We start from the raw sequence: 27308 nt of genomic DNA on the forward strand, positions 1-27308 counted from the left end.
TGTCCAGGAGGAATGCTGGCACTTGAACTGGCCCAGTTGTTACGAATAAACCTGTTAATTATATTTTAATGAAACAACAACCAATGTCAACAGAACTATATATTCACCTTGCATCCTGAGGAAATGTCTTGTTCACAAAATCAAGTATAATGTCAATGTCATTAGGATTTGTTGCTGGGCAAACATCCATGTCTGCAATGACTTCTAATGTGTCGTAGCCGCAAGCTAGAAACATGTTTTTGATATAACTGGGAAGTTGAAATTTTGTTGCATGACTACTAAATATGTCATCTGGTGCACTAACGTGCTCTGTTGAGCTTTTATCAGGACTGCTCATTATCTCTTTTATGCGTTCACACTGCAGCTATAACCTTTCCAGTATGGAACCTTGTACAATGCACAGCCAGGTTACAGGTAGCTTTCCTTGCTCACAATCTGTAGAGATGTAATTAAAGTTTTGCCGCTGCCCAAATTTTACTTCAACTACTCTGCTTGAGATGTGATCAAGATAACTATGTGATGTCAATATAACAACACTACAACACCTATATTGGTGCCTCACCTTAGCTGAAGAAATTGATGTGTGATAAATTATATGCACTGATCCTGATAGTAATGTTCCTAAATGTACGGACAATTATGCGAGATAATACACTGGTCCATGTATACTGTACATACATACTGAAAAACGTTCTGGGTTCCATTGGTATAGCTATAATGTATTCAAAGTGACAACAGCTAGGGCATAATAATAGTTTGCCACAACAGTATTGTTTTGCAAAAGGTGTCACATACCAGCTCTCATACCAGCTATAGGCTAGTCTATAGCTAGTGGCTACAATTACAGATAAAAGCATATGTGACAACAGCACATTGCAATTTTATAATATTGTTTATTAAATGTAGTACCCCAGGGTATTTACACCATAGTACAACATACACCATATTTATTTACACCAACCTGAGTATCTGAACCATGCATATTAAAAGCCCACATAGCTTGCCGCTACCATTAATGCACCAACACTGCTGTCCCTAATAGTAGCAACCATGCAGTACTAGCTAGCTAGCTTCAATTCAGAAGAACAATAGCATTGCAACAAATTTGTCACTGTATATATGGCCTTCATGAAGGTACAGCATAAAGCTTCTACTTTGCTTTAGTATAATTTTTGCAACCATGCACAACTATATGTAGGCTAAATGGCTGACGAAATTAACTCTAAGATCAGTTGTCAGCACTGAAAATAAAATTGACCAGCTATAGCATTTAGTAGTTACCAAGACATTCTTTAACATGCACACATTTAGTTACTATAACTCTATATAGCCGCTATATAGCTAGCAAAGGGTGTCCAAATACTACTATTCAAACAAATCAACGTACCACTGAGAACTTGTAGGAGCTGTTATTGAAAATTGTTAGATTAGAGGATGTTCTGGAATCCGGGAAACCTCGATCCAACAGCCAGCCGACGGAGAATTAATTAGCTGGTAGTTAGCTGCTTCTGCGATGGCTCGCACTCACTCACGAAGACTTAAACCTCACTAGAAACGCACAGGAACACTCACTGTAATACACGTAGGCGTATATACAAAGTGTAAAACCAGGTGCAAAACAGGTGAGAGTTAGCGTCTTTAGCTTATGAGTGTGTTATACTGTGTTAAACGGTAATTTACGATATAATTTTCATAACATTTATTTCAAAATATTTCTAATTACAAAGTTGATTCCGCTTCAGATTCCCATAATTCCATGATTCCTTGATTGATTCCAGTGATTCCTGAGGTCTTCGACGTGATTCCGAATTGTGGCGGACCCCTCGTTAAAGTCCCCCAAATAGAGGTCGCCATTTATATTGTGACGTCATTTCGGAATTCAGCTATTATGTGACTGGATTTTCAAAAAAGGGGATCTTTCACACACATCCAATTCCATGAACTTCAGATACCATAACTTAATACATATACCTGAACCATCCATTAAGTGATGTATATGTTGGATGTTCTCCTTTGCTTTTTGTAAGTTGCAAATCCAGTAGAGTGAAACTAATAAAAACCACTCATTAATCAATACTGAGCAGTTTTAGAAATGTACAAGTGATGGATGATTAATGGTGACAGTATAAAGGTGTCAATTGAGAGTATACATGCACTTTGGCTCCACTGGATATAGATGGTGCACTTTATGGCTTTGCCCTTAGGTGTAATTTTGATTGGTCATAAAATAATATTGTGTCAAACACTTGAATGAAAAGTACGAATGAGTTGATTGTGTAATTCTACCAGGATTCAGCTCACAGTGGAACCTTGGTGAGACACATCTGTAGGCAACTAATGTCCTCATGTAAAGGATGGGGGGAGGGGGTAAAAAGCTTATTCTACCTACCTAATAATGTGGTCTCCATATTCCTGCTAATTGGTGTTGTCACATCATTACACACCTTGGAAAGCCACTCAGCAGGGTTGTTTTGAAGATCATTGTGGTGAACCCCCTTGTTTACATAATATTGGGGAAATGTGTATCTGAGTTTTGTATTGTTTGTATATAGGTGTGAATATCAGAAGTAACCTCTCCAAGGTTCAAAAGGATAGCCAGCATACATAGATTATGACATTATTGAATTAAAGGTGCTCAGCATCCAAAGTACTGGATAGTGTCATGCATTGGTCAGTTCATCAAACTCCTCACTGATAATTTTATAATTTCCCATGACCATATAAACAAATCCCAGTCATTTCACCTGTAGAAATAAGTACACGTAATCTACATTATACACACGAGGCATACCATGAGCATGTATATCACCTAGTGTATGTGAGTATATCATAACTGGGAAGGGAAACTTATTCACACCTACAAAATTCAGGTTGGTGGGGACAAGGTTACTATACATGTGTTAATATGAATGGTGTCCATTAAATGATAATATAGAAGAGAAAAGTAGCTAGCCATATAAGGACTACTCATACTCAGTCTTGTGCAACCACAGTGACTACTAGATACTAACAAATCAGATGAAATTCCATCAATAGTATTTAAACACTGTATGTGCTGCAGAAATTGCACCTATATACTCCATGTAGTGGTGTAGCTAAGGTGGGTACTGGTAGGGCACAGGCCCAACCAATCAGTTCCAGTGCCCTACCAACACAGGTACTCACCGTACGTAGCTAGCTATAGCTAAATTGTGTGATACGAGGTGCAATATGAAGCCTCATACTAATAATAATTATTATGCACACAAAACATTCATACAGCTAGTGTCCTACTAGAGATGACAACTTTTAACTGCAAAATGTCACCAAATTGAATCTCAGCATTTAATTTTCTAAAATTTTCCTGGGGGCATGCCCATGCCAGACCCCCTAGCTGCAGCATGCATGCTGATTACTGCAACTTGTATGCCTACAATGGTGCCCAACCAATCCTTCTGTGTTAGCTACGCCACTGACTCCATGCATATCATCTTTACTTAATCTGTCAACTGGAACTGTTTCTATTGTGATTGCCTTACCTGCAGATGTTACACCAGTTTACAAGAAGAAGGGTAATATCCCATCATGATTTGCCATAAGATCAATCTGCTTCTATTGGTCATAGTTGTGTGAAATGTGTTCTACTACTGATACTAGTTGGGCCTCACAAGAGTAACACTGCTTAAAGCCATACTGAAATTAATTTAATATTTGATAGTGTTGAACATGTTAGTGGTAAACAATATGCTCCATAACTTTACAGCAAATTGAACTACACTAAAATGTTACAGAATACATTCTCCAATACTCACAGATTACTCAGGGCCGGAGGAAACAATTCTAAAGTGGTCAGGCCAAGGAGTAGGCACTATGAAATGCTGAGCACTTGTTGTGTGAATGCTAGGAGGGTCTGGGGGCATGCTACCCTTCTAAATTGCATGCTCTGAGATTAAATCTGAGACTATTTTCAGTTGTAAATTCCCTAGCATATTATTGACTAACACTTGTGTTAAACTCACTACATGCAGCTACATCATGTGATCACATTAATTTATTACATTATACAGTTGTAACACATGTAAATACAGTATTGTTACCTGTTGTTATAGCTACAGTATATGCATGCATGAGTCTAATATTTGAAACTGATAGCTATAATGTAACTTACAACTAATTTTAATGAGATGAAGCCACAACTCAGTGAATAGCTAGCTAGGCACTAAACTATATGCTTAATCTTACCCTATCATGCTATGCTGCAGTGCTCAAATATTCATCCAATTATGTACACTTCCATACAAAGCTATTTATAATTTATTTCGTATTTGCAAGCTTCATAAAGTGTCTGACTAATAAATCAGTAAGTGCCTGAATGCTCTATTAGGGTGGCTGTCCTATTAGAGTGTTTCGATCATCTCCATGGCTGATTGTCACAGGGAAGGATTAACAGTATGATATAAATATTCTACTGGCATTATAACACAATGCTAGCATGATGCTTTAGGTATCTATCATTCCGAATAACATGCCAGCATAACCGACCAATGCCTATCAGCGACTCGGAAATATATTTTAAAAATTAATGCTGAAAGTGGTCAGGCCGGACCGCTTCATCCGGCCCTGTTACTTCATTAAGACCAAGGACTAGAAAATGTGAAACAGCATCCTTACCAAGTCCTCACATTAATAAAATGCCTCTAATATTTCATCAAACTTAATTGCTCTTTGCAACCAAATCATAAATCTAGCTTGACCAACATGCAAGTTCTACACGGGATCCATAATAACAATAATCAATTTTTATAAGATCCAGCCTCTACATTGGTTAATGGTTACAATTACAACTATATCATATCATCCTTGTTGTATGGCCTACCTTGGAATAGAGTCATAACATATCAAAACTATTCTATACATTTCGTCAAATGTAGCCATTATCGATGGTATAATTTTTTTTCACTTAATACATAGTTTTACCCTTAATTCTAATCATTAAAATGATGTAATATCTGCTTTTTTTTCTTCCACAATCTCAGGTTGGTCAAACAAGCTGATTTAAAAAACCTTGTCATTCCCTTGTCCAATACAAAATACATGCTTTTTGCACTATACCATATAAGAGGAAACCTTGGCGGTGATAAACTTTGGCCAGAATTAATTTACATTTGGTGAAATAAACTTTGGCAAATTCAACCTCAATGTTTAGCTATAAAGATGCTAATCTGAGGTGCTACAAGTACTTGACAGGTTAAATGTTGGTGAATTTGTAGCAAATCGCCAAAGTTTCCCTCTATACAATACACAGAAAACACTAAAGTACAAACTAGCGTTGTAAGTGGGCCGGGTTATCCAGATTATCCAGGTCATTTGGGTCACATTTTGTCCGGGTCAAGTGGGTCTTATCCACTTCACTGAATATCTGGGTCTGACCCGGATGAGATCATATAGAGAAGTACGCCAAAAAACCAAAACCTTGTTTTCCCAGCATTTATTTACCCACCTGATGATGCGTAATTTACCAGAACAAGGCTCTTTTTACCATTTCCACTTGTCTCAGAACAAAATCTAATACACCACAGGATTCACCTGACATCAAGGAATCTGATAAACTAAACTGTGTTTCTGTATACTAAAGTATGTGGAAGTTATGGCGGCTTGTTTACAAGGTACTGTAATTTTCACCAAATGCGGGCAATGCCTAAAACAGAATCCAGAAAATTTGACATTAGTTTTAATATGAAAGGATGTGCCATTCCTATATATACAAATCTATTAACAATCTTACAGGTTTGAAATTTCTCAGAAACTTCCAAACTATTTTACAAGTATTCAACGAGGATTCACCACCAATAAACTGAACAGATGCCCACATGAACATGCAGTTTTCTTCCGTGAACCATCAGAGAATCCCCTCCCCCCACATGCTGTAGAATAAAATTTATTCAAATAGGTGTCTATTAAATTTGAATGTTCCTCTTGCTCGAAGGGGCTTGTACCAATTACGTTTGCACATTGTATTTCAAGAATTTCACTTATAGTGTCACATGAAATTAAAGCTCAAATGATAGTCATGACAGCTCAAGTGATAGTTTTGAATAATCAGGCCATACCAATTTGATCAGTTTCATGGATTGTTTTCCCTCTACTGGTAGATTGAAAAATAAATCAAAATATGTAGCTAAATTATTTGACTTATGTGGCTGCTTTATTAGAATATTTTACAGGTAAAGCACTTCTTGTGAGTGAGATAGTGCTCCATTTCACAATTACTACTAGTAGTATTGATATTACATCATGTTTTCTCCGCTGGCCTGCCATATTACATCATGGCAGGCCAGCGGAGAAAACACTGGCCTGCCACATTAAGATTAATTTGTCATGGCCTTTATTATGATCAAACATGAGTAAGGCCACTCCAACTAAATTTCCTGTTTCCCATCCTGACCTCAGGCATATTTGCATACGGGTGGGTGGTCCATTTCCATTATGAGATTGGCAGCTTTTCAAGCTTGGCACAGCTATAAAAAGCTGCACAAAAGCATGTTCCTTCCTTTTCAAGTCGGTTGCAAAAACAGTAACACAAACGTGAAGTTTGTGCCGACTTGCATTGATAGCACTACTGACACGTGAGCTAACACTGTTACAAGATGGCTTTTACTAATAAGCCTGTCAGTAAGTATGCAAAAATAACTGGAAAATAATGAAAGAATATGGAATATTTAGAGCTGACAGTAACCAGATGCAGGAGATTTTTTGGGACAAACCTAGTCCCTTGGGCAACATCAGCAGTGCCTGCCCAGTATCAAACAATCAAATCTAACATAAAATATATATAATACGCGCAGGCGCTTAGAGACTTGCCTTGATGAGTAGTCTAAGTGTCATCTTTGACTTCTAGTTACGGTCTGAACTTCAATGAATTGGTCCTCTAGATGCTCTCCGTAGGATAATATACATCCCCATGGTTCTCCGTAGAGCTTTCTGATTTAATAATATATTATAAGCACTCGTGGCGTTTATAAACTTAATTTCTAATTTTAGAAGCGCCACTGGGAAACTTGGTAAAGGATCTGAACTTTTGAAGGATCGTAGACGGCGGCTCGGACGGCGGTAGAGGGTCAAACACTAGTATGGCAGAGTAACAAAGCGGCAGTATGATGTGTACCGTACTAAATGACTGTAGTTTATCCCACGTGAGCGGAGATTACGTCTGTGCTGGACACGTGGTACTGACATGTGCAAATCAGCCTGGCGGGGATTTTCTAGCGCAAACAAAAACCATGATCACCACCACCACCACACCTACTGATTTAATAGTTCCCGCGTAACACGAGGCGCAATTTGCCGAGAAGAAGAGTAGTGCAGTCTTCCGGTAGAGCTAGAAACTACCAAAGCGGTGACGGAGGTTCAGCCTTGAAAGAAACCAGAGGTACGCTAGTTTTAAAAGGTTCAGTTGTCGTACAAATTGGTAGATTAATAGGACTTCATTTTAATATTTACTAGCTCATGCCCTTTTGAAGCGTTGTGACTACCGCATTTGTCTTGAAGGCAAAGCGGTACGTTACATCGTATCGTATAGATGGGCTATTGTCTCACGAAGCCAGACCGCTTTTTCTTCTATTGCTATTGGGTCGGAAACAAAAAGGGTCTGGTGAAATGCAGTATAGCAGTTTTGTTGTGGCAATTACCCCCAGATTTTGGGAATTTTACTGCGCGGCTGATAAAGGCTCACGAACGGCGAGAACTGCACACGATGGCTTCACAGTAGGTTTGGAAGCCACGTGTGTGATTCTCATCGATCAATACTGTACTGCATTCACCTTGCCCCTTTTCCCTACGATGTTCTGGCTGTGCAAGACTTGTATAAGAACAGACATGCATTTGGAACTATGCTGAAAGTGGCCACTACAATTACAATATGGTGGTCTTGTCTAGAAGTGATTGCTACGGTTTGTGCTTGAGTGATTGTTTCTGATCTCTGACCACATAATTTTCCTCACCACTGCTTCATTTATGAGAAAGATTGGCTATCTTTGTACAGCAAGTAGTTTGTTTAACCATGTGTAAGCATGTGTTGCCTTTGAGGGTTCTTTCCTTGGCTTTTATTTATAAACTTTATAGCACAGGACAGCCTATTGTTAGAATATGATTTTGTCTTTCACTAATAGGTGCCTCCCACCCACATGTAACTAGCTAAGCTAAGATGACACCTGCTGCAACATATTTATGGTGGTCTTGTTCTGTAACATGCTTAACTTACTGTGGTGTGAATTTAAAAGTCCAAAATGTTTTAGTAAGTTTTGTGCTTTTCTGGGCAACCACATCTGCAGTGGAACCATGTATTTCGCACACCTTGGCACCATGTCTGTAATAGAGACACATCTTGATTTATGAGGTCCAAATGCGTCTGGTTTTCTGAAATTGTTTCAGAAAAGTTTGTGTGTGTGTGTGTGTGTGTGTGTGTGTGTGTGTGTGTGTGTGTGTGTGTGTGTGTGTGTACCTTCCAGTCTACCCAGCTGCTTAAATGGGGACCTGGTGGCCTGGTGTCAACTGGGGAAGCAGCCCACCCAGCTGTTAACATCAATGGGTACCTGGTGTAAACTGGGGAAGCAAATGCCTTGTCTCGTTTAGTGGTGTTGGGGTCGATGTGGAACTTTAGATTCCGCGACCTCTCTCCATGAGACCTGGACAGTCCTCCTGCGGGTTACTAGCCTTGCCCCAGGAGGATTTGCCTGCACAAGGCTCAAGTGCCTGAGTGGTGCACAGGCATCCCAGTGCTGGTTCACTGGGCGGCAATAGCTATGTTTCGCATGGCTGCCGGAGGTTTGCTTTTGTTTTAGTGTGTGTACCTACCTATCTATCTATCTACTTATGTTTGTCTGTACGCACCCACGTGAGCAAAATCATTGGCTAAATGTAAAAGCAGCTTGCACGTAAGAAGTAAAAGCAAAATGAAGTCTGTATTAAACTTCCGCACAGGTAAAATTTGCGCTGAGGTGGTTTTTTTCGGCAGTCTGAAAAATGGATATGGCGACTCTTCATATACATATACTCTATTCTCGAACGAAAATGAAGGGCAGCCTCAAGGCTTTGTCTAAACAATTCGCATGAGAAAGCACGATAGACACACTATAAAACAGTTGAGAAGATACTTCTGTGCATAATTTGCTGTTTAAAGTGGTTTGTTATAGTTATGCTTCCTTAGCAGTGCATAGCGACGTAAGTACCGAATTACAAAATAATTCATGAAATATGCTAAATTACAGTATTTACAAATCTAATTGTCTAGCTGAATTAATAATAACAATAGCATGAATATAAACTGCAATTATATACATGGTTGATTAATTGCCTATTTGGTTAGAATGAGATAGTATTAACTGCATAGGCACCTGGTTTTAGAAGTAGCTTTAGCCAACTTCATAATAAGGCACATTTGTGTTATACAGTGGGCATCTATCCATGGTCCCATGTACACACATTTAAACCCTTGAAATTAGGACACTAGAAAACAGTGAAATAATCAGATCAATTGTTCACAGTCCTGTGTGTAAACAAGTTGATGTATGATTTAGAACATCCCTTTTTGAGTTCCGTTGTATAACCTTCCCACGCAAATAATATCTCCATTGTTCTTTTAAATGTTTTATGGTCTGAGGTGATTACATATTTGTAATATGGTGCCAAAAAGTAACCGCCTAAAATAAATTGATGGTGGGTAGTTGTGTTGTACAAACTGTGGTCAATAATTGTATGCAAATTGACTGATGTAAGAAACCATATATGCTTTGAAGTGGTAACTAAATACTATAGTGTATGCTCTAACATTATGTTTGTATATAAATTTGTCCTTAGAGTTTATATAAGTGGCACCTGTTAGTGTGGACAGTGAGGTCACCTATGTAATGGACATACTGGCATTGTTATGGTCCCAAAGTAAACAGTATGATGTGGGCATCTTCATAATAATCAGGACACTTTGTATTGGTTCTGAGGTATCCGTTTTATGTAGATTCCATTGTCAAATTTATGTATCCTGAAGGCAGGGCCTATTTAAAGAACGTGACAGTCCATTAATATCCTTTCACAATTACTGGAAGCTTGTTGTGTTTACTGAACCTTTTAACCATGTACTGAACCTTTTAACCATGTACTGTACAAAGAGTATACTGTTTCATATCACTAGAAATTGGCATTAATCTTTGCCTTGTGGTCAAATTGTGTGATCCTTCTACTGGCTTCTACCTGTTTCTGTTACAAGTTGTGTGTCCAGGTCAGTATATCTAAATCCTTCAAGGGTAATGAATAATGATTAGAACACTTGGTTTAATTGTACCTGTAAGTTGACAGTGTTTCCATTTTGAAGCTTATTTTCACCTGTACTGTTAGTACTGATTTGTACAGCAATTGAATGTACTCAAGACAGTTATCTGTTACAGTGATTAACACTGCTTTTATCACAATGTGTTGCTTTGTCTGAAGTTTACAGAAACATTACATACAGTTGTTATGGAGACTTTTTGGTAACTAAGTAACATGTGTAGGTGATAAAGGGTGTGTTTCACATACTTTCCAAACACAAGGGAACTGTTTGTTGTTAGCAGTGACGAATGTGGCACCCTTCCACCATGGGACTAGGACAAAGTGTCCTGATTGAGGTGTTCTGATTTCAGGGATCTGAATGTGTTTATTCTAGTAGCTAATACAAATGAGACCATGGACTAGTATCCTAATTATCAAGGTGTACTTGTTTCACAGTAGTTCCTTTAATGTTAGTCCAGTTCCATTACCATATCTGAATTCTCAATTCTCATATGACATCAATCCTGCATACCATCTGTAAACATGTTGTGAGATAGATGATGTTTGGAGAAAACATGTGTCTGGTGTGGTCTCAGAGAGCAGTTGTTTCTGTGTTGGTCTCACATGTTTGTACTGAAATGTGTTTGTTCCTATTGTTGATGTTACACCTAGAGCTAATTGCACTTTTAATTACTCTTTGTGTTGAGAGATCAAAGCATGTTTGTTGCTTAAGTATGTATGTGACCTTTTAAATCTCACAAAAGAATTGAAAGTTACCCTATAGCCTAACTGTTTGTTGTGCAACTTAAGAGATATGAGGTTTGTTTTGTAGAGATGAACAAAGTGGCCACATGGCTAGTGCACTACACATGGCACTACCTTGTAACACTAGACACTGTTTACTCAATTATACAATAGTTCTCTTGACTAATACAGCACCAATACAGCAATGTTACAATACGTCACTGTGTGGTATATTTAAGCTCTCAATCTCATACATATGTGCTTTATTCAACCTTGTAACAGTGTTATATTGTGTGTATTAAATACTATAAAAGTATTTTGTAGTTAATCTAATTCCATGAAAATATTTTTACCTGAAGTAATTTTCAGCTTACTGTATGTTATACAGAAGTTTCATGTCTGTCTGACATCTGTTGTTAACCACCAGAATGTGTTTCTTCTGAACTCCTTACATTAGTAAACAAGAGTGTTCAGCTGTAGTTTACCTCATGGCTCCACTGTCATATTCTCTACTAGACAATGATATAGTCTCTTAGAAATGACAGTTGAGTGTATTGTTAAAAATATTGAACAAAAAAAATTCAGCCTATTAATTTAATATTTGAATATGTGCTAATTAATGTTGGCTTTTCTCTGAAACTCTTGGACATGGTAGAGATAACCTCATTAAGGTTTTTGTCCCTCCTTGCTTGAAATGTTGCACTTGTTACATTCCCTATGTATGTAGTTTAGTAGGTGGACGTTACATGATTGTTTCCTTTATTTGACAACTAGGTGTATTGATTCACTGGACTGGACTGACATAGTTTTGGTTTTTACACATTCTATGATGGGATTTATGGAGTCTTGCTAGTAACTAGCACCCTTAGGGTACCTGCAGCCCACTCAAATGCTGAATAGAGCAATGGAATATGGAAAACTCTCTTTCACTGTTATTATCCACTATTACTTATTCCTTACCCTGTAATGCTGCAGGTAGTGCAGGGATTGTGATAGCAATAGTTAACCAGTGATCATCTTGCCAGTAACAATATACTCTGAGATATCCTTAGAGCAAGCTAGTCCCGTGTGGCCAGACCCTCTAGTTCAGTGCAGGCTATATTTTTCAGCACAGGCGCTTATGGTCTTTATTTGAAAAGCCTCTGCACTGAAACAGAAGTCTGGCAGCGAGACTAGCTTGCTCTAAGGATATCTCGAAGGATATTGTCTAGTGGCAAGTTGATTGCTGGTTAACTATTGCTGTCACATTCCCTGCATTGCCTGCAGCATTATAGGGTAAGGATCGAATAAGTGCTGTATAGTGGCATAATAAATGGTGAAATTCAGTTTTTGTATATTTCACTGCTCATCTTCAGCGTTTGAGTGGGCTACAGGTGCGGTAAGAGTGCTAGCTAACTAGCAAGACTCCATAAATCCAACCGTAGAATGTGCAAAAACCAAAAAGATGTCAGTCCAGTAGTCCAGTCCAATGTTCTGGTTCAGTAGTCCAGTCCACTGAATAGTAACCCCCATAGGATAGTTAGAAAAACTTGAGAATATATACAAGACAAAAGTCTGCTCACTTGAAAATTTAAGAAATTCAGTCTGCCAGCAGAAATTTTTGCAAGTTGAGCTTTGATTTGCAAAAATTTGGACATGCTATACGGTGTTATAGATTGTATTCTGTTATGTGTGTTTTTGTCATTCTCAGAAAATGGAAACACATTATCTACTTGTTTTGTTGTTATTGTTGATCACACTACACAACTCTGAACAAGGTGAATAATACACACTGTATTACAACTTCATTATTATTATTCAACGTGTTCATTTACAGTTCCTGTTATTACTAATCCGCCACAAGATAATGTAGTGTGTGTTGGAGATGAAGTTAACATCACTTGTGGATATAACTTCAGTGTTATAATACCACCAGTTTGGAGAATTAATCAAAAACCATATTCCCCTAGCGACATTATGAACCACACCATGTTTGAGTTACCAATGGTTACCAACAGTATGGACACAATATTAACGGTGTATACCACTGATGAAATGAGAAATCAAACAACTTTTCGCTGTGAATTTCAACTTTTGCAACCTGTATCGAGTTCTGTTGGCAAGCTTACTCTCATGGGTAAGATGTGTGTAGTATATTGATCCAAATTGTTGTATAAAATTTATTTATTCAAGGGACATAATTATCACAGTTGCTTAGCTCTTGAATAAATTAACAACCATTAAGATTAGCTCTACATAATAGGTAATCCACACAAAAAGCTGCTAAAATGTCAGTCCATGAAAATTATAAAGTACCACTTGATTAAGAAGCACTTTAGCAATCTGTATGACACTTGAGGTAGAAATCAATCCAGACCCTTTGTAGGTGTGTGGTCGAGAACAAAGATCTTTGAATCGAACAACAGTGATCTGTAAAATTCAAAACATGAAAATACTGACGAAGTACATAACCATGAAATATACATAACATAAAAATTTCCAGTATCCTATCTTATAATTTAGCCCAAATATGATCCACACTGTTTATTGTGATGGTCCATACTAGCTTGTATAATAAAATTCCTGTACACATGTTTATTGACTTTTACATCCTTTAGTGAACTTCTATAAGAATTGTACCATAAACGTGCACCCTATACTAATATTAAAACAGTGTGGCTATTTCCATTAGTTTGTGGCTCTACTACCTGTTACACAGAACTGCACACAGGAAATAATCTATAAAACTAGTCTAGAACCAATCTGCTTGCTTTGATGGTTTGAGGTGTGGCACAAAAATTACTGACAGTTTTTGTATTATGTACAAGGCCATTAATGTACTACCATGAATCAATACCTTGCACTACTCTGAGGAGGACAAAGGTTAAGTCCATGATGTATACATTGTACATACTGTAGTATACTAAAAGGCACCTGTTGGGCTTAATATTCATTTGTGGGAAGATGCTAACTTTCATAATCTCTACTATGCAATACTGCCGTACTGTATGATTAAGTGATGTTGGACCTGGGTGGTAATAGTTAACGTGATATTGGAAGTACTTATAAAATCTGCACATTTACCCAGTGTAGAGACTCTGAAATAACCATCCAATTTTATGTGCAATGTCAAGAAAGCTAAATATGTATGTAGCAGTAAGACTATGTATAAAAACATTTAATTTTGAGACTCAAATATCCTTTAATTTTAAATCAGTTATTTTATCTCTTTGCCATGTAACTCCCTAGCTCTTACTGACATTTATTTGCCTGTGGCTTTATATGAAGAAACACAGTATGCTTTGTGAAGTGGCACATTTATAAAGATTACTACTCCACCATATTTCATTCTTTGATTACATCATATTTCACAGGTCCCCCAACCCGACCAGTTATCAAGGTATTAGAAAGGAGACTGACCTCACTGGTAATATCATGGGACACATTCAGCCATCCCTTATGTGGTGATGTGACATACAATGTGACCTTATCTGATGGGACAGCAGAACTGGTGGAGGAGAAAACCACTACTAGTAATACTATCAGTTTCACTGATCTTGATAATGGTACTCAATATGAAGTGACAGTGTTGGCTATTAACAATGCTGGACCAGCAACTGTTGTTACTACTAATGTAACCACCTTAACTCCTTCAGGTTAGTGGATGTGTGTGTTTGTATGTATATGTAGTGTTGTTTGTTGGGAAATGAAAGCACAACTGGGCATGGCTCATTTAGCAGTGTTGTGTCCGTAAGACATAGTGTAGTCCTCCTGAAGGTACTACACCGTAGTCCAACAGGAGGGGATTGTATTAGTTGACTTGAGTACCTGAATGATGCACAGCTATCCCATTGTTGGTTCACTGGGTGGCAATAGCAGTGCTTCACACAGCCGCTACTGGAAGGTTTACTATACCTATTGTGTAATCTTTGAAACAGGAAATGCTTTGCATTTGTTATGACAGGATCACATTTCTTCGGAATTTTACATTGAAAGAATCTTCATCATACTCTGTTGACTGTGATGTGTCAATGATATGAAATACAGTATTGAAGTACCACTACCTCCACAAACAAAGATGAGAAGGAGGCTTAGTACATGTTGTAACTGTCATATCACCAACAGATACATACAGGATGTTTCTGCTAGCCACAATAATTGTTTGGCTGTAGTTATCAGTCCTCCATATGTGTGTCATGTATAGGGAATATTGTCATGTATGTGTGAACTTCAATTCACTTAACTTTACATATAATAATGTATGGTAATGCTGTGTGTTACATGTTTGTTAATCTTTTAGTACCGTCTCCTCCAAGTGATTTGGTAGTCAACTTACAATTTGTTGATTACAAGCCTGTTGTTATCATAACCTGGAATGTTAATGTGAGTGTGTGTTGTAAGTGTGTGTGTGTGTGTTGTACGTGTGTGTGTGTGTGTGTGTGTGTGTGTGTGTGTGTGTGTGTGTGTGTGTGTGTGTGTGTGTGTGTGTGTGTGTGTGTGTGTGTGCTGGCAAGGCTGCTTTGCTTAGTAAAGTTGCTGAGCATGAAACTTTACTCACATTGGAGACTAACCAGGTGGGGGTAAATTGGGAACAGTTTATCCAGCTGTATTAATTAGTAAACACCTGTTAACTGTGTGAAGCAAATATCAGCTGTCCATGTCTTACAATGATAGAACTTTTTGGTGTGCATAATCCATCAGCTGCAAACAACAGTATAGTGTATTGATTTTATCCTTATCCTTTTTCTTGCTTGTACACTGAATACAATGTGCATGCATTACTGAATCTTATGTGTCTATAGGCATCATCATTGTTACATAACATGACTGAGGTGGAGGCCTCAAACATCTCTTTGACTGGTGAAGATGATATGACAACTACCTTCCAAGTATCACCTAATACAACTACCTTCAAAGTGTCACATAATATGACATCGGATGATAATGTTTCCAGACATCTTGATGTTGGAACAGATTACATCATTTCTGTTTGTAGTGTGAACAGTGTGGGATGTAGTGAGACAGTTAGTACTTCATTAGGTATGTACTGTACAGGGGGTTGAGTGGAATAGCTACTTGTATAGAAAGGCCACCTCAGAATTTTATACAGTAATTCACCTGTACAAAAAAAGTTTGGCTTGAAGGTGACCAGCTTAGACCGGTTCTACTGCATGCCCATCTGTTTCAGACACCTTAAGATGTGTCCTGTGTAAATGTGTGTACATCAATACATGAGTAAAGTCTCATTATTGGTGAGGTGTCCAGATATAGGGGGTCTGTGTACAAATGAAACCTACACCCTGTAGGACTAGTGTCCTGGTTGTCAAGGTGTCCGTGTTTCGGGCCCTAGTACTACTTTAACTATTTTAATTGCACACTTTCAGAGGTACCAGCTTTGTATAATGTATAATCAGGTGGTCCCTGTATATAGCTGAGGTTCTAACATTGTGTAGCATTTCATTCACTGTTATGTTTTATACTTGTATTGTAGCTGTACGATGGCTCCAGTCAGCATCAGTTCAGTTACATCCAGACAACCAGTCCATCTATGTTTCATGTAATGTGACTGAGTCAACTCCAACAGTTAAGTGTTTAGCAAGACTGAACTGTTCTACATATGATGAGGTCATCACTTCTGAAGTGTTCACCAGACATACTGAAATATCAGTCATGACTGATACTGACTATCACATTTCTGTGCTGGTAGTTGAATCACAAAACAGTATGCCACTGGAGAATTACAGTATAGTAGAAACTGTCTCTGTACCAAAACTTACACCAGAGCCGAATCCCACACACCAACCACAGCCAAGCTCAACACAACAGCTGATCTCAACACAACAGCCAAGCTCAACACAACAGCCAAGCTCAACACAACAGCCTGAACCAACACAACAGCCAGAACCTGGAACATCCTGTAAGTTTTTAACTAGCTTGAACTGGTTAGAAGCTGCACAGTTATACCAAGGTTATACTGTACTGTATGCGGCTAACTGAATGGGTAACTGCAGGGTCTCATCATGGTATTAAATTTACAGGTGGTGTGTATTGTGTAAGTCTTTATTGAATTTATGTAGTGACAGCAAATTTGCTACAATGCACTTAAATATGATTTGTGATACTTACAGCGTATGTACTGTTCCCTCCTACAGCTTCTTCATTCCTTGATGAAAATGCTACAATATACATTGCTGCATTGTGTGCAGTTATTGGTGTTATCACTGTATTGCTGGTCATCGTATCTTGCTGTTTGTGTGTATTAAGAAGAAAGAGCCGAAGTATGATTATTTATGGAATGCTTTTGTTGTGAGTTTTATGTGACAATTTTACTTGTGTGCAGGAAAGATGAATTTCCTGTCATCTGACATGGAAACAAAAATGTGAGTTGTATGTAGATGTGTGGCATACATGAACTGCTTTCTATTAACCCAGAGTCCATCTTGACCGATCATCATCACCCAGCTCCAGATCTACTAGTGAATCTTTTAAGGATCAGAGTGATGTAATATTTTATGTCGTAAATTTGTGGGAGTGTATTGTATGGCTCCTTAAGTTTTAGCTACAGTCAAACCTGAGGACTTCCTTGAAAGCATGAGGATTGGTGTCATCTAGTACCATGTATATTATCCTTGTTCCATCAAATATAATCCTGGTTCCAAAGTGCCCATTATACGTAGGGAGGCTCTGCTGTGTATACGTTTCCTTTTTTTACTTGCTAAATACATACATGTTGTAGCTTTCACACATGTTCTTTGTGTACATTAACATGTAGTTAGAGAGCTTCCATATCACCTGCCTCAGTTAAGGTCCCACACTACCGTACTTAGTACTTGGACTAGCTGGACACCTTGATAATCAGGATACTATTGGTTGATGTAAATGTTCTGTATTATACAAGTTACATTGTGTTTTAATAATTATTACAATTTACAAAACTACTAAAAATTACCTCAAGCCCGTTGTTGGTTGATATTTCTAATTCATTGTAGAATGTCAATTATGGGCAAAGTATGCTTAAAATGTACTTTATTTGTACCTGTTCAACACAGCATAGAAACCAGGTCGGTCACATTTTACCCAGCTCTGACCCGGAGTCAATCTTGTGTGAAACGAATTAATTAGTTGGATGATTTGAAAGTGTATTAATGTGCCATAGTCTAGTCCTGCTGTTTCTTTTTTAAGCTACATGGATTGTTCTTTATTGAGCTACATGGATTGCTTTGCTGTCTGTACATAGTCATGTATACAGCCATGCCCATTTATCAGTAGTATTTTAGTCTGTACAGGTATGCACAAATCCTTATCTGTTGCTTGTCTGCAGGCTTACATGGAGCCATGCCCACTAATTGATTGTTGTTGTACAAAACATGGTCTAGTCTTGTGGTAGGGCAGCTTCTTTCATGGACCACTCTCACTATCGGGAATGTGTGATAGTATATGTGACCTGCTGAGCAAAAACCAGCCGTTTTTGCAAAATTCTATTTTGCTATAAAAATGTATTAAAAATAAACTGGGTAAAAATACATGTTCTACATGAAAAATACATATGTTTCAATTGTTTTGGTATGTACTAAAACAAAGTTTAAATCAATAAAACCTATATCCCACCAGATTCTTCTGCTCATTGGGAGTAAGAAAATCTTTGTTTCGTGTTTGTACAGCGTATGGTACGTGAATTATGGTCACTTGTTTGTGATGCGTTAGAAATAAAGTTTACTGTCATCATTTAATTGTTGAATTGGCCTTCTTCTTTGCTCACACGGAGATGTAGAGGGAAAACACTACTTTGATCGATGTACCAGTTCATGGTGAACAGACTGAGCCAAACCCCGTCTTCATAGCTTGTTTCAGTCTTGAGCTACAGGTATAATCGATTTAAATTAGCTCCTGTAATTTATTTGCCATATTTAGTGCTTTGCGATATATCTGTAATACCGTTTATCGTGATAAATTATCATAACCGATTATCATACTATGACAGCATTTGATAACCGATATATTGAAATGCCGGTATAAAAATGAATACCAGTATAGGATTGCTTTTAACCCAGCCTTTGGTGTTTAATTATCCAATTTGTTGATGGTTTAGCAGACACGCCCTAAACAAAAGTCACATTACAACACATACTTACTGTACTGAACTATATATGTTTTGGTTTTTGTTATGATACCGCTTCATACTAGGCCCAAGAAATGATGCAGTAGTTACAATGACAAGCTAACTATATACCGATATACTGTGATATTTTCTGTTACTAATACCGTGTATTCAAATTTCAATACTACCGAACTCTAGCCATATGGTTGCTGTACAAATTGAGTTTCTTTCTGTTCCAACTTTCTAGCGCTATAACTCCAAGACTATTCATCACAAAAGGCTGAAACTTTGGCCATCCATTCCTTTGTTACTATAGATAACAGAAGCAATAAAATGGATTTGAGGAATGTATGAAAATGACTGGTTTTTGCTCAGCAGCTCACATATGTGGAACCATGCTAATTTATTAGTATGGTGAATTAAAGTTTGCGGGTATACATAAAGCTACACCCACTTAGAGGAAACGTATCTTGCTGTCTGCAAACTTATGTGGAACTGCGACCACTGACTGATCATTACTTATAAACTTATATTTGTTTAGTTTTCATATAGCTAGCCTTGTACACGCTAGCCAAGCACCCAAAACATACAACTCTTGGTATGCCTGATTATGGTCAGTGGGTCATCCAGGTAAGCAGGTTTTGATGCTGGTTTAACATCATACGTACAGTCATGCAGTAATAAAGTGATGATGGCATAAGTGTATATTGTGATATCATGATGTTTATTCTATTGTACGTATCATGATATAAAAAGTTCTTTATGGTGGCATCACTAAATTACACACTTCTTTAAATGATTCATTCCTTATTGTAGATGCCAGCGTATACTGAAGTTGTAGAGTTGAAAAAACCAGTAAGTATATATATGTACCATATATGGTAGAATTAACTACTGGTGTTTTTCCTATAGAAAAGAAAATCTTCTAAAAGTGTAGAGGTGTGTGTGTATATGTGTACATTGTATTACTTACATGTAGAGATGACATAAAGCATGCTTACATTTTTCTAACTATGACTGACAACTGTATGGAATTGTGCTCTTCAAAGAGACATTGATATTTGGTTGTCCAACTATTTTTCTGTAGATACCAACATACAATGAAGTTTCAGAATTCAAAAGCCCGGTAAGTAATTGATTGGCACATATTGACTCAGCGCATGTACTCTTGGATTTTCAGATTTTAAATAGAGCTGAGCGATAATATCGGTAGTTCGATACTCGCGATCAAAAAGTCATTGTCGCGATACGATAATTACAGCTTACTATCGCGATATTATTGTAAGATTACTAGAAACATTGTTACCAAGTTTATTTAACTGTTTTGTAACTCTTTAGGCTTGATTATTCGCAAAAAGTTTGATTGCAAGGCTATAACAAGCTGTGTAGATTTATCGGTCGCCCACGCAATTAGTCAATCGCTTTGCTAACGGTCTAGAATTCCACTAAAAAGGCTGCTTGAGAAGCTGGCTTAGCTGTTTTATAACTGCTTGGCTTGCTTTATCATGGAAAAGTTTGGCTGCAAGGCTGTAACAAATATTGTAGAAATATCAGCTGCTCACGCAATTAATTACCTATTAAATTAATGCACTTACAAGAAAACAGTAATCTATGATGGTGTTAATTATGCTTAGTATGTTTATTTATGCATTAAATACTTGGAATTTAACTGAAGATCATTCAAAGTGTAATTATCTTGATATTATCGTATCATGAATACTACTTCAATATCTATCGTGATAGTGAATTTTCTAGTATTGCTCAGCACTAGTTTTAAATCAATGTCTTAAATCTGTTTAATAGTACACTATATAATAGTACACTATATAATTCTTTAGGTGAATGTTATTCACATTCTATTTTTTTGTGTGTAGTTGCCGACATACAGTGAAGTTGCAGACTTCAAAAAGCTGGTACGTATTGTATATTTGTGACCATCTCTCAGCAAAACCCCACCTACCATGCTTTTTGAGGAAAAATATTTTTAAAAACAATTGGTAAAAATACTTGTGCTGCAAACAATACAGTGATCAAGTTTTAGTCAGGCCATTACTGAGGAAGGTAGATCTCAAATCAGTTAAACCTATAATACCATCTTATTCACATTCTCATGGAGAGTTAGTTTTGTTTCTGTAGTCCCAATGGTATGCATGTCACATATAATTTAATTGTTGTCATTTCTTCACGTCTTTGTATGAGTACAGTATGTGCTAAGGCTAAAAAAATTATACTTTCATTAATTCATCGAGTACTTTTTTAAAAGCCAAATCCCAACTTTGTAGAACAAAAGCTTATGGCTGTGAACTGAAACTCCTGTGGTTTATCTTTCAGTATAGTCACTGTATAAATTATTTTCTTTGCTCTTCATACTGGCTAGGGCTATAATTCTTAAACTGTTTGCTACATACAACAGGCTGAAACTTTGCTATCCCATTGCTTGGGTACTGTGGAATAGCTGAGAAAAAAATTGGTGGTTATGCCAACTTGCTGAGATGGTCACATTTGTTGTTGTAATGTATGTGTGTTATAGTTAAATCAGTAGCTGAACTTTTAGTATCTTTTTGTGTGTGTTAACACATGATACATAAAAGTTGTACACATATCAATACACTGGTTAAAAGCCTAAAACTTCATTGTACATACTACATCAAGCCTTGCAAAGTTTATTGTGTTGTATTGTACAGTTTCCTTTCATTGAATATACACTGTATAGGGAGAAAAATCACCGACAAGAACTTCTAGTGAATCAACAGAACCACAAAAGGTATGTTCAGTGTGTTGTATTTCTACACACACACACACGTGTGCACACACACACACACACTACACACACACACACACTACACACATACACACACACGCTACACACACACACCCACACACACTACACACACACACACACACACACACACACACACACACACACTCGCTACACACACACACACACACACACACACACACACACACACACACACACACACACACACACACACACACACACACACACACACACACACACACACTCGCTACACACACACACACACACACACACACACACACACACACACGCTACACACACACACACACACACACACACACACACACACACACACACACACACACACACACACACACACACACACACACACACACACACACACACACACACACACTACACACACACACAAATTCTTGAGGTTTAGGATTATTACTGTAGCATCATGACATGAATTGTATACCAATAGTTTTATTATTTACAAGTACACAGAAAAATTTGGAATTTTCAATTAGAGTAGGGACCATAGCACATCAATAAAAAGTACTGAAACAAGTTGGAGTAGTGCACCATATTAAATCACAGTATAACAATAAGAAGTGTTATATGTTGAAAATTCCAAATTTTTCTGTGTACTTGTTTGTTAACTTCTTTTGTAAATAATTATTATGACTGGTGAACCCATGTATACCGCATCTGAAATGGCACTGCGTGTCACAATTATCATCTGAAGAGTGAAGTATCCATTACGCTTCATTGTCAGCTTTGTGCAACCTGTTATGCAGCATTTCAAATTAAGAACTGTTCGAAAAGCACCTCTGCAATCCACGCATACCGAAAGAAATGGTGCCGCGCACCCCGGTTATATCAATTATCGTCTGAAAAGTGAAGTATCCATTACGCTTCATTGTCAGCTATGTTCAACCCATTACACAGCAATACGAATCAAGAACTGTTTGAAAAGCACCTCTGCTATCAAAATAGCCACTATGACAAATACGGACAATTTCCGTTACGCGGAAGGAAAGGCATCATGTGCTATCGTCAAATCGACACTTTTCGCTGTCAGCAAAGATGAATGGGACACAAAGGAGGACACTGGTAAGTCCATGAAGAATGCATTGTACATACTGCGGTATGTCAAAAGGCACCTGTCAGGCTGAAGTGACGTTGAACAGTGAAAAAATCAAGCCCATAGCCTTAGCCATTATCGAGTTACACTTGTCTGAAGGCATCAGTCAGTCAGTCAGTCAGTCACTAGAAAATTCCATTAAATAAATAATTTTTTAAAAATTCCGTAGCAACTTGTTGAAAGTGTTTTGGATCGATCTGAAAGCTTTTGTTTGGGCTTAGTTTACCTAACCAATACTGCCTCATCGTCATCAGGAGGCTGTTTTTTGGGTGGTATTATTTCGTGGGCCACGTCTACTCTTTTGTGGTCCCTACTATACAGTTACTATCATAGTGTGATACACCTGTAGTATGTAAATTGGTATTGTATGCATAATGCAACTCATTTTATTTTATACAGCTGACAATACCAGACACTTATGCAGTAGTTGACATGACAAAGGTGAGTAATACAAGTATTAAATGTGGAGTAGTTTTGTAGTTTTATTGTGACTGGTCATGTGTGCACAATCACAATTCAAAGCTTATAGTGATGGACTCACTAGAATCATTCTTTTACAGTTGGTAGAACCCGACTTGTGCCATTTATCACTGCAGTGATATTATCATCATCATGTATATTTTACATAGACTAATTATAGGCATGGTCTTCAATCTTCGACAATAAACTTCTCTTAAAACTTTTATCTGATCTAACTAGTTTACAGCTACATGTTGCCTATTGCTATATATATATATAGCCCATAGGGTATTTCATGGAGTTAAATGTATCAGAAATCTTGTTAGAGTATATAGGTAAATCCCATAAGGTGAATGTAATTACAAGACAAAGAGATTCCGAAGGCAGAAAATGTTTGAATGATACCAACTCTGTTGCCAGGATAGAGCCACTAAAGTCAATGGGATTTTTTCTGGAGGTCATAACTCAGTCACATAAAATACTTGTAAACTGGATGTAGTATTGATACACCTCTTTGCCTGTGATATATTGTGGTGTTTGGTGCTCACTTGTCCAGTTTTCATGTGCCAAGTTACAATCGTATCACTTGTACACAAACTGTTGAGTATTGTGTAAAAATATTTCATTACAATGGAAAGTCAATTATCCTAGGGGTAGGGAAGTCATTCATTCATATACAGAGCTCTGTTAAACTCCTCTAATATAGCATACACCAGTTGTTAAAATACTCTAATGGACTGGTCATCTCGTGTTGTATGTTTCAGTTTATTGCAGGCCTTCAAACAACAATTGTCATATAAAGTATAGTGGATACATGTGCTTATAAAGGCCACACCATTTTTTTTCACAGCTTGGCTGTTTTTGTATGGGTTTCGCTTCTTTTATACCTTATAAGGTCCCAAAATCAGCTTATGAATAACTTTGGAGTTTGTATTTACAGTGGTCCCTCGATTATCTAACCCCCTTGGGATCAAGACGTGTTCAGAGGTCGTATAATCTCAAAGCCCATTCATTTTACAGAGCCCTGTTCAACTACTCCAATAGAACATACATTTTAGACTAAATACTCTAATAGAGCAGTCATTTCTACTGTTTGGATAAGCAAGTGTTTGAATAGTAGAGGTTCGGATAATCAAGAGACCACTGTTAATTCTAATTGCACAATCAATATAATTTTATGCGATTTGATTTAAGATAACCACACACACACGCACACACACACACACACATTCATATTTTCTCCACAGTTATTTAATTAATAGAATATCATATGCTTCACTGTTTCAGAACTGGCAATTCTAGTTTCTGTGGTAAACTTTGTGACAACCACTAGTAGATATAGACATTTAGTGCTGGCCATGGCATTGTTGGAATGGTGTTTATTATGATGGGTTAAGCCACAGATTGCTTATTTGGAGTCATTTGAGTACAAGAAGGGTCCACGGGGACCCCAAATTTGACCTCTGGTCTTCTGACTCCATTTTGTGTCTCTATACAAAACCCACCAATCTTACTACCCCGTATAAAGCAGTTACCAAAACAGGGCATACAATTACACCATACAAAGCTGTACTTACTTGAAGTCACAATACGATAATTAAAATCATCATATCTGTTAACAACACTTTGTGGCATGTTTGTTTATTTATCTTCTATATTTCACTTACAGAAACACAACAAGAGCAACTATGTGGAGTTGGCACGTTTTGATGACCAGAGACTCACAGTCATGCCTGTATCAGTACCAGAAGTGACTTATTCAGATGTGAAGGTTGACTTGAGGTAGGTACACTGTAGGATTCTAAATAAGGGTGGGAATGTGAATGGCTATTTTTAGAATATTGGCTAGTCACTAAAGTTGGGCAATATTTTGATAAATCGCCAGTATCTCCTAAGCAAGCGCTCGCAATACCATTATCGCATGTATTTAGCCGTCGCAATATTATAACATAGGCAATAATTATCACATTTATCATCTAATTTGTCTCTCTTCTAGGCCTCATATTTGATACACTTCATACATACTGTTGCTAACTATATCAATTGGTTAACTTGTTAGCAAAGAAATTATGTTTGTAAAACTTATTCTCAGTGAAAATAAGCAGTCATATGGACTTTTCGAACTATGTAGTTGTGTTTCAATTTTCACATGCAATATTGCAATAATCGCATTAAATGACTCATGCAATAATTGCATGTCACAAATTCAATATCGCCCCAACCCTACTAGTCACTCACTGAATGCTAGTATAGTAGATGTACATGGCTACCTTATATCAATGTCATGTGGCAGAAGATATCATGGAGCCCAATGTGTATTGTGGACGTGTTGGGACCATTCACATACAGAAGTAGCACAGCATCAACTTGTTCCTACAGAAAACAGTGTGACTGGATCTGCAAAAACCTGACACAATTGCACATTTTCAAATTCCTTTTTTAATAACCTATTTCGCCAAGTGTACCCTCTGGCAAAGTTTCAGCCTCATATGCCAATAACTTTCAGAGTTACAGCCCTACAAAGTAGCAACAACAGAAAGATCGATTTGTTCAGGGAACAGTTGCTTACTAAAACAATTGTAACTTAGAAACAGAATGACATACAGACTTGACGTCTGCACCATCATGTTTGCCATGAATAGGGGAATCGATTACTGGGTAAGTTTGTCCTTTTATCACCTTACTTCACTGCATATGAAAGCAAAAAAAGATCGATCGTGTATGATCGGCTTTGACGTGATGTAAACAAATGCCCATAGTTTGTGTGTACATGGGTCTACTGTAACGAAACAAAGATTTTCCAACTCCTCTTGAGTAGGTGAATATGATGACATCATTGTTAGTCCCTTTCTTCACTAAGAAAAAGACATTTAAAATTTACTCGATAATACAGTATTTCACCCATTGTATTCAATGCTTTTTATATTGTAAATTTAGGCTTGCACGATTGTGTCGGGTTTTCTCAGAATCGGTCACATTTGTAGCCCCATAACCATGGTCAAAGATACGTATACCCCCTGTGTGATAATCACAACTTCTTGTAGTCACACTGTGCATGACTCTTACTGATGAGTGTTATATCGGCGCACGTATTGGCATACCTCATGTGAAACACTCAGCAAGTAAACAATATTAAATTTTAGCATCAAACTAATTGTAAATAATAACACCCAACATAGCCATGAAATATATATTTGTTCATAATCGTTCAGCCAGACACAATCAAAATTATTTCAAAATTTTAGTATCTACAAGTATAGGCGTATGTTTTATTGGAGTATTTGAATGGCTCAGAGGCTTCTATTATCTGGCCCAGTACGTTCTTGTTTATCTAGTGTCCAGGTTAGCAAATTGTGAAGTATGTGGAGAAACAAGTGAATGTCTTTTGGTGTGTGGCCTGCTCTACTTGACAGGCAATTCACCATCCCATTTTTTAGAGGAAACCATTGACCTGAACTGAAGATGTGTAAACATACTGTTGTTGTTGTTCATGTTGGTAACACACTGGTGTGGCATGTTGGCAGCTTTATTGTCCACACAACACACTACATTGTGTGTTGATATTGTTGTTGTATACAAGTGTTGTATGTATGGATATGTTTGTTTACTTTGTGGTTTTCTTCCTTTACAGTAAAAAAGAGAACTCCTCATAGAGTATTAACCACTACCCAATGAACACTACTACTACTATTTGTAATAAATACTCTGTAAAGACTATAATCACTTAATTCATGCATGTTGTACACATTTCACCACTGGTAGTAGTTCATCTTAACTGTGTAGCTACAGGTTTGTGTTGTAATTGCCCTATCATCATAATAATTTAATTTGACGACAGT

At 37.4% G+C, this 27308-nt stretch overlaps 1 protein-coding gene across 1 annotated transcript; it reads left to right on the forward strand.

Annotated features, from left to right (window-relative positions):
- The first annotated feature begins 7021 nt into the window (after positions 1-7021).
- On the forward strand, positions 7022-27301 carry LOC136266376 (serine-rich adhesin for platelets-like). The gene is made up of 18 exons (XM_066061396.1): positions 7022-7408; positions 12716-12782; positions 12842-13141; positions 14379-14660; positions 15305-15387; positions 15807-16044; positions 16496-16921; positions 17157-17282; positions 17345-17384; positions 17437-17506; positions 19919-19957; positions 20015-20041; positions 20190-20228; positions 20977-21015; positions 21816-21866; positions 23410-23451; positions 25139-25251; positions 27101-27301. Exons 2-18 carry the CDS (start codon positions 12719-12721, stop codon positions 27120-27122), a joined length of 2001 nt encoding a protein of 666 aa, XP_065917468.1. The 5' UTR covers positions 7022-7408; positions 12716-12718; the 3' UTR covers positions 27123-27301.
- Positions 27302-27308: the final 7 nt, after the last annotated feature.

This window comes from Dysidea avara, chromosome 1, assembly GCF_963678975.1.
Source record: "Dysidea avara chromosome 1, odDysAvar1.4, whole genome shotgun sequence".
Taxonomy (NCBI): Eukaryota; Metazoa; Porifera; class Demospongiae; order Dictyoceratida; family Dysideidae; genus Dysidea; species Dysidea avara.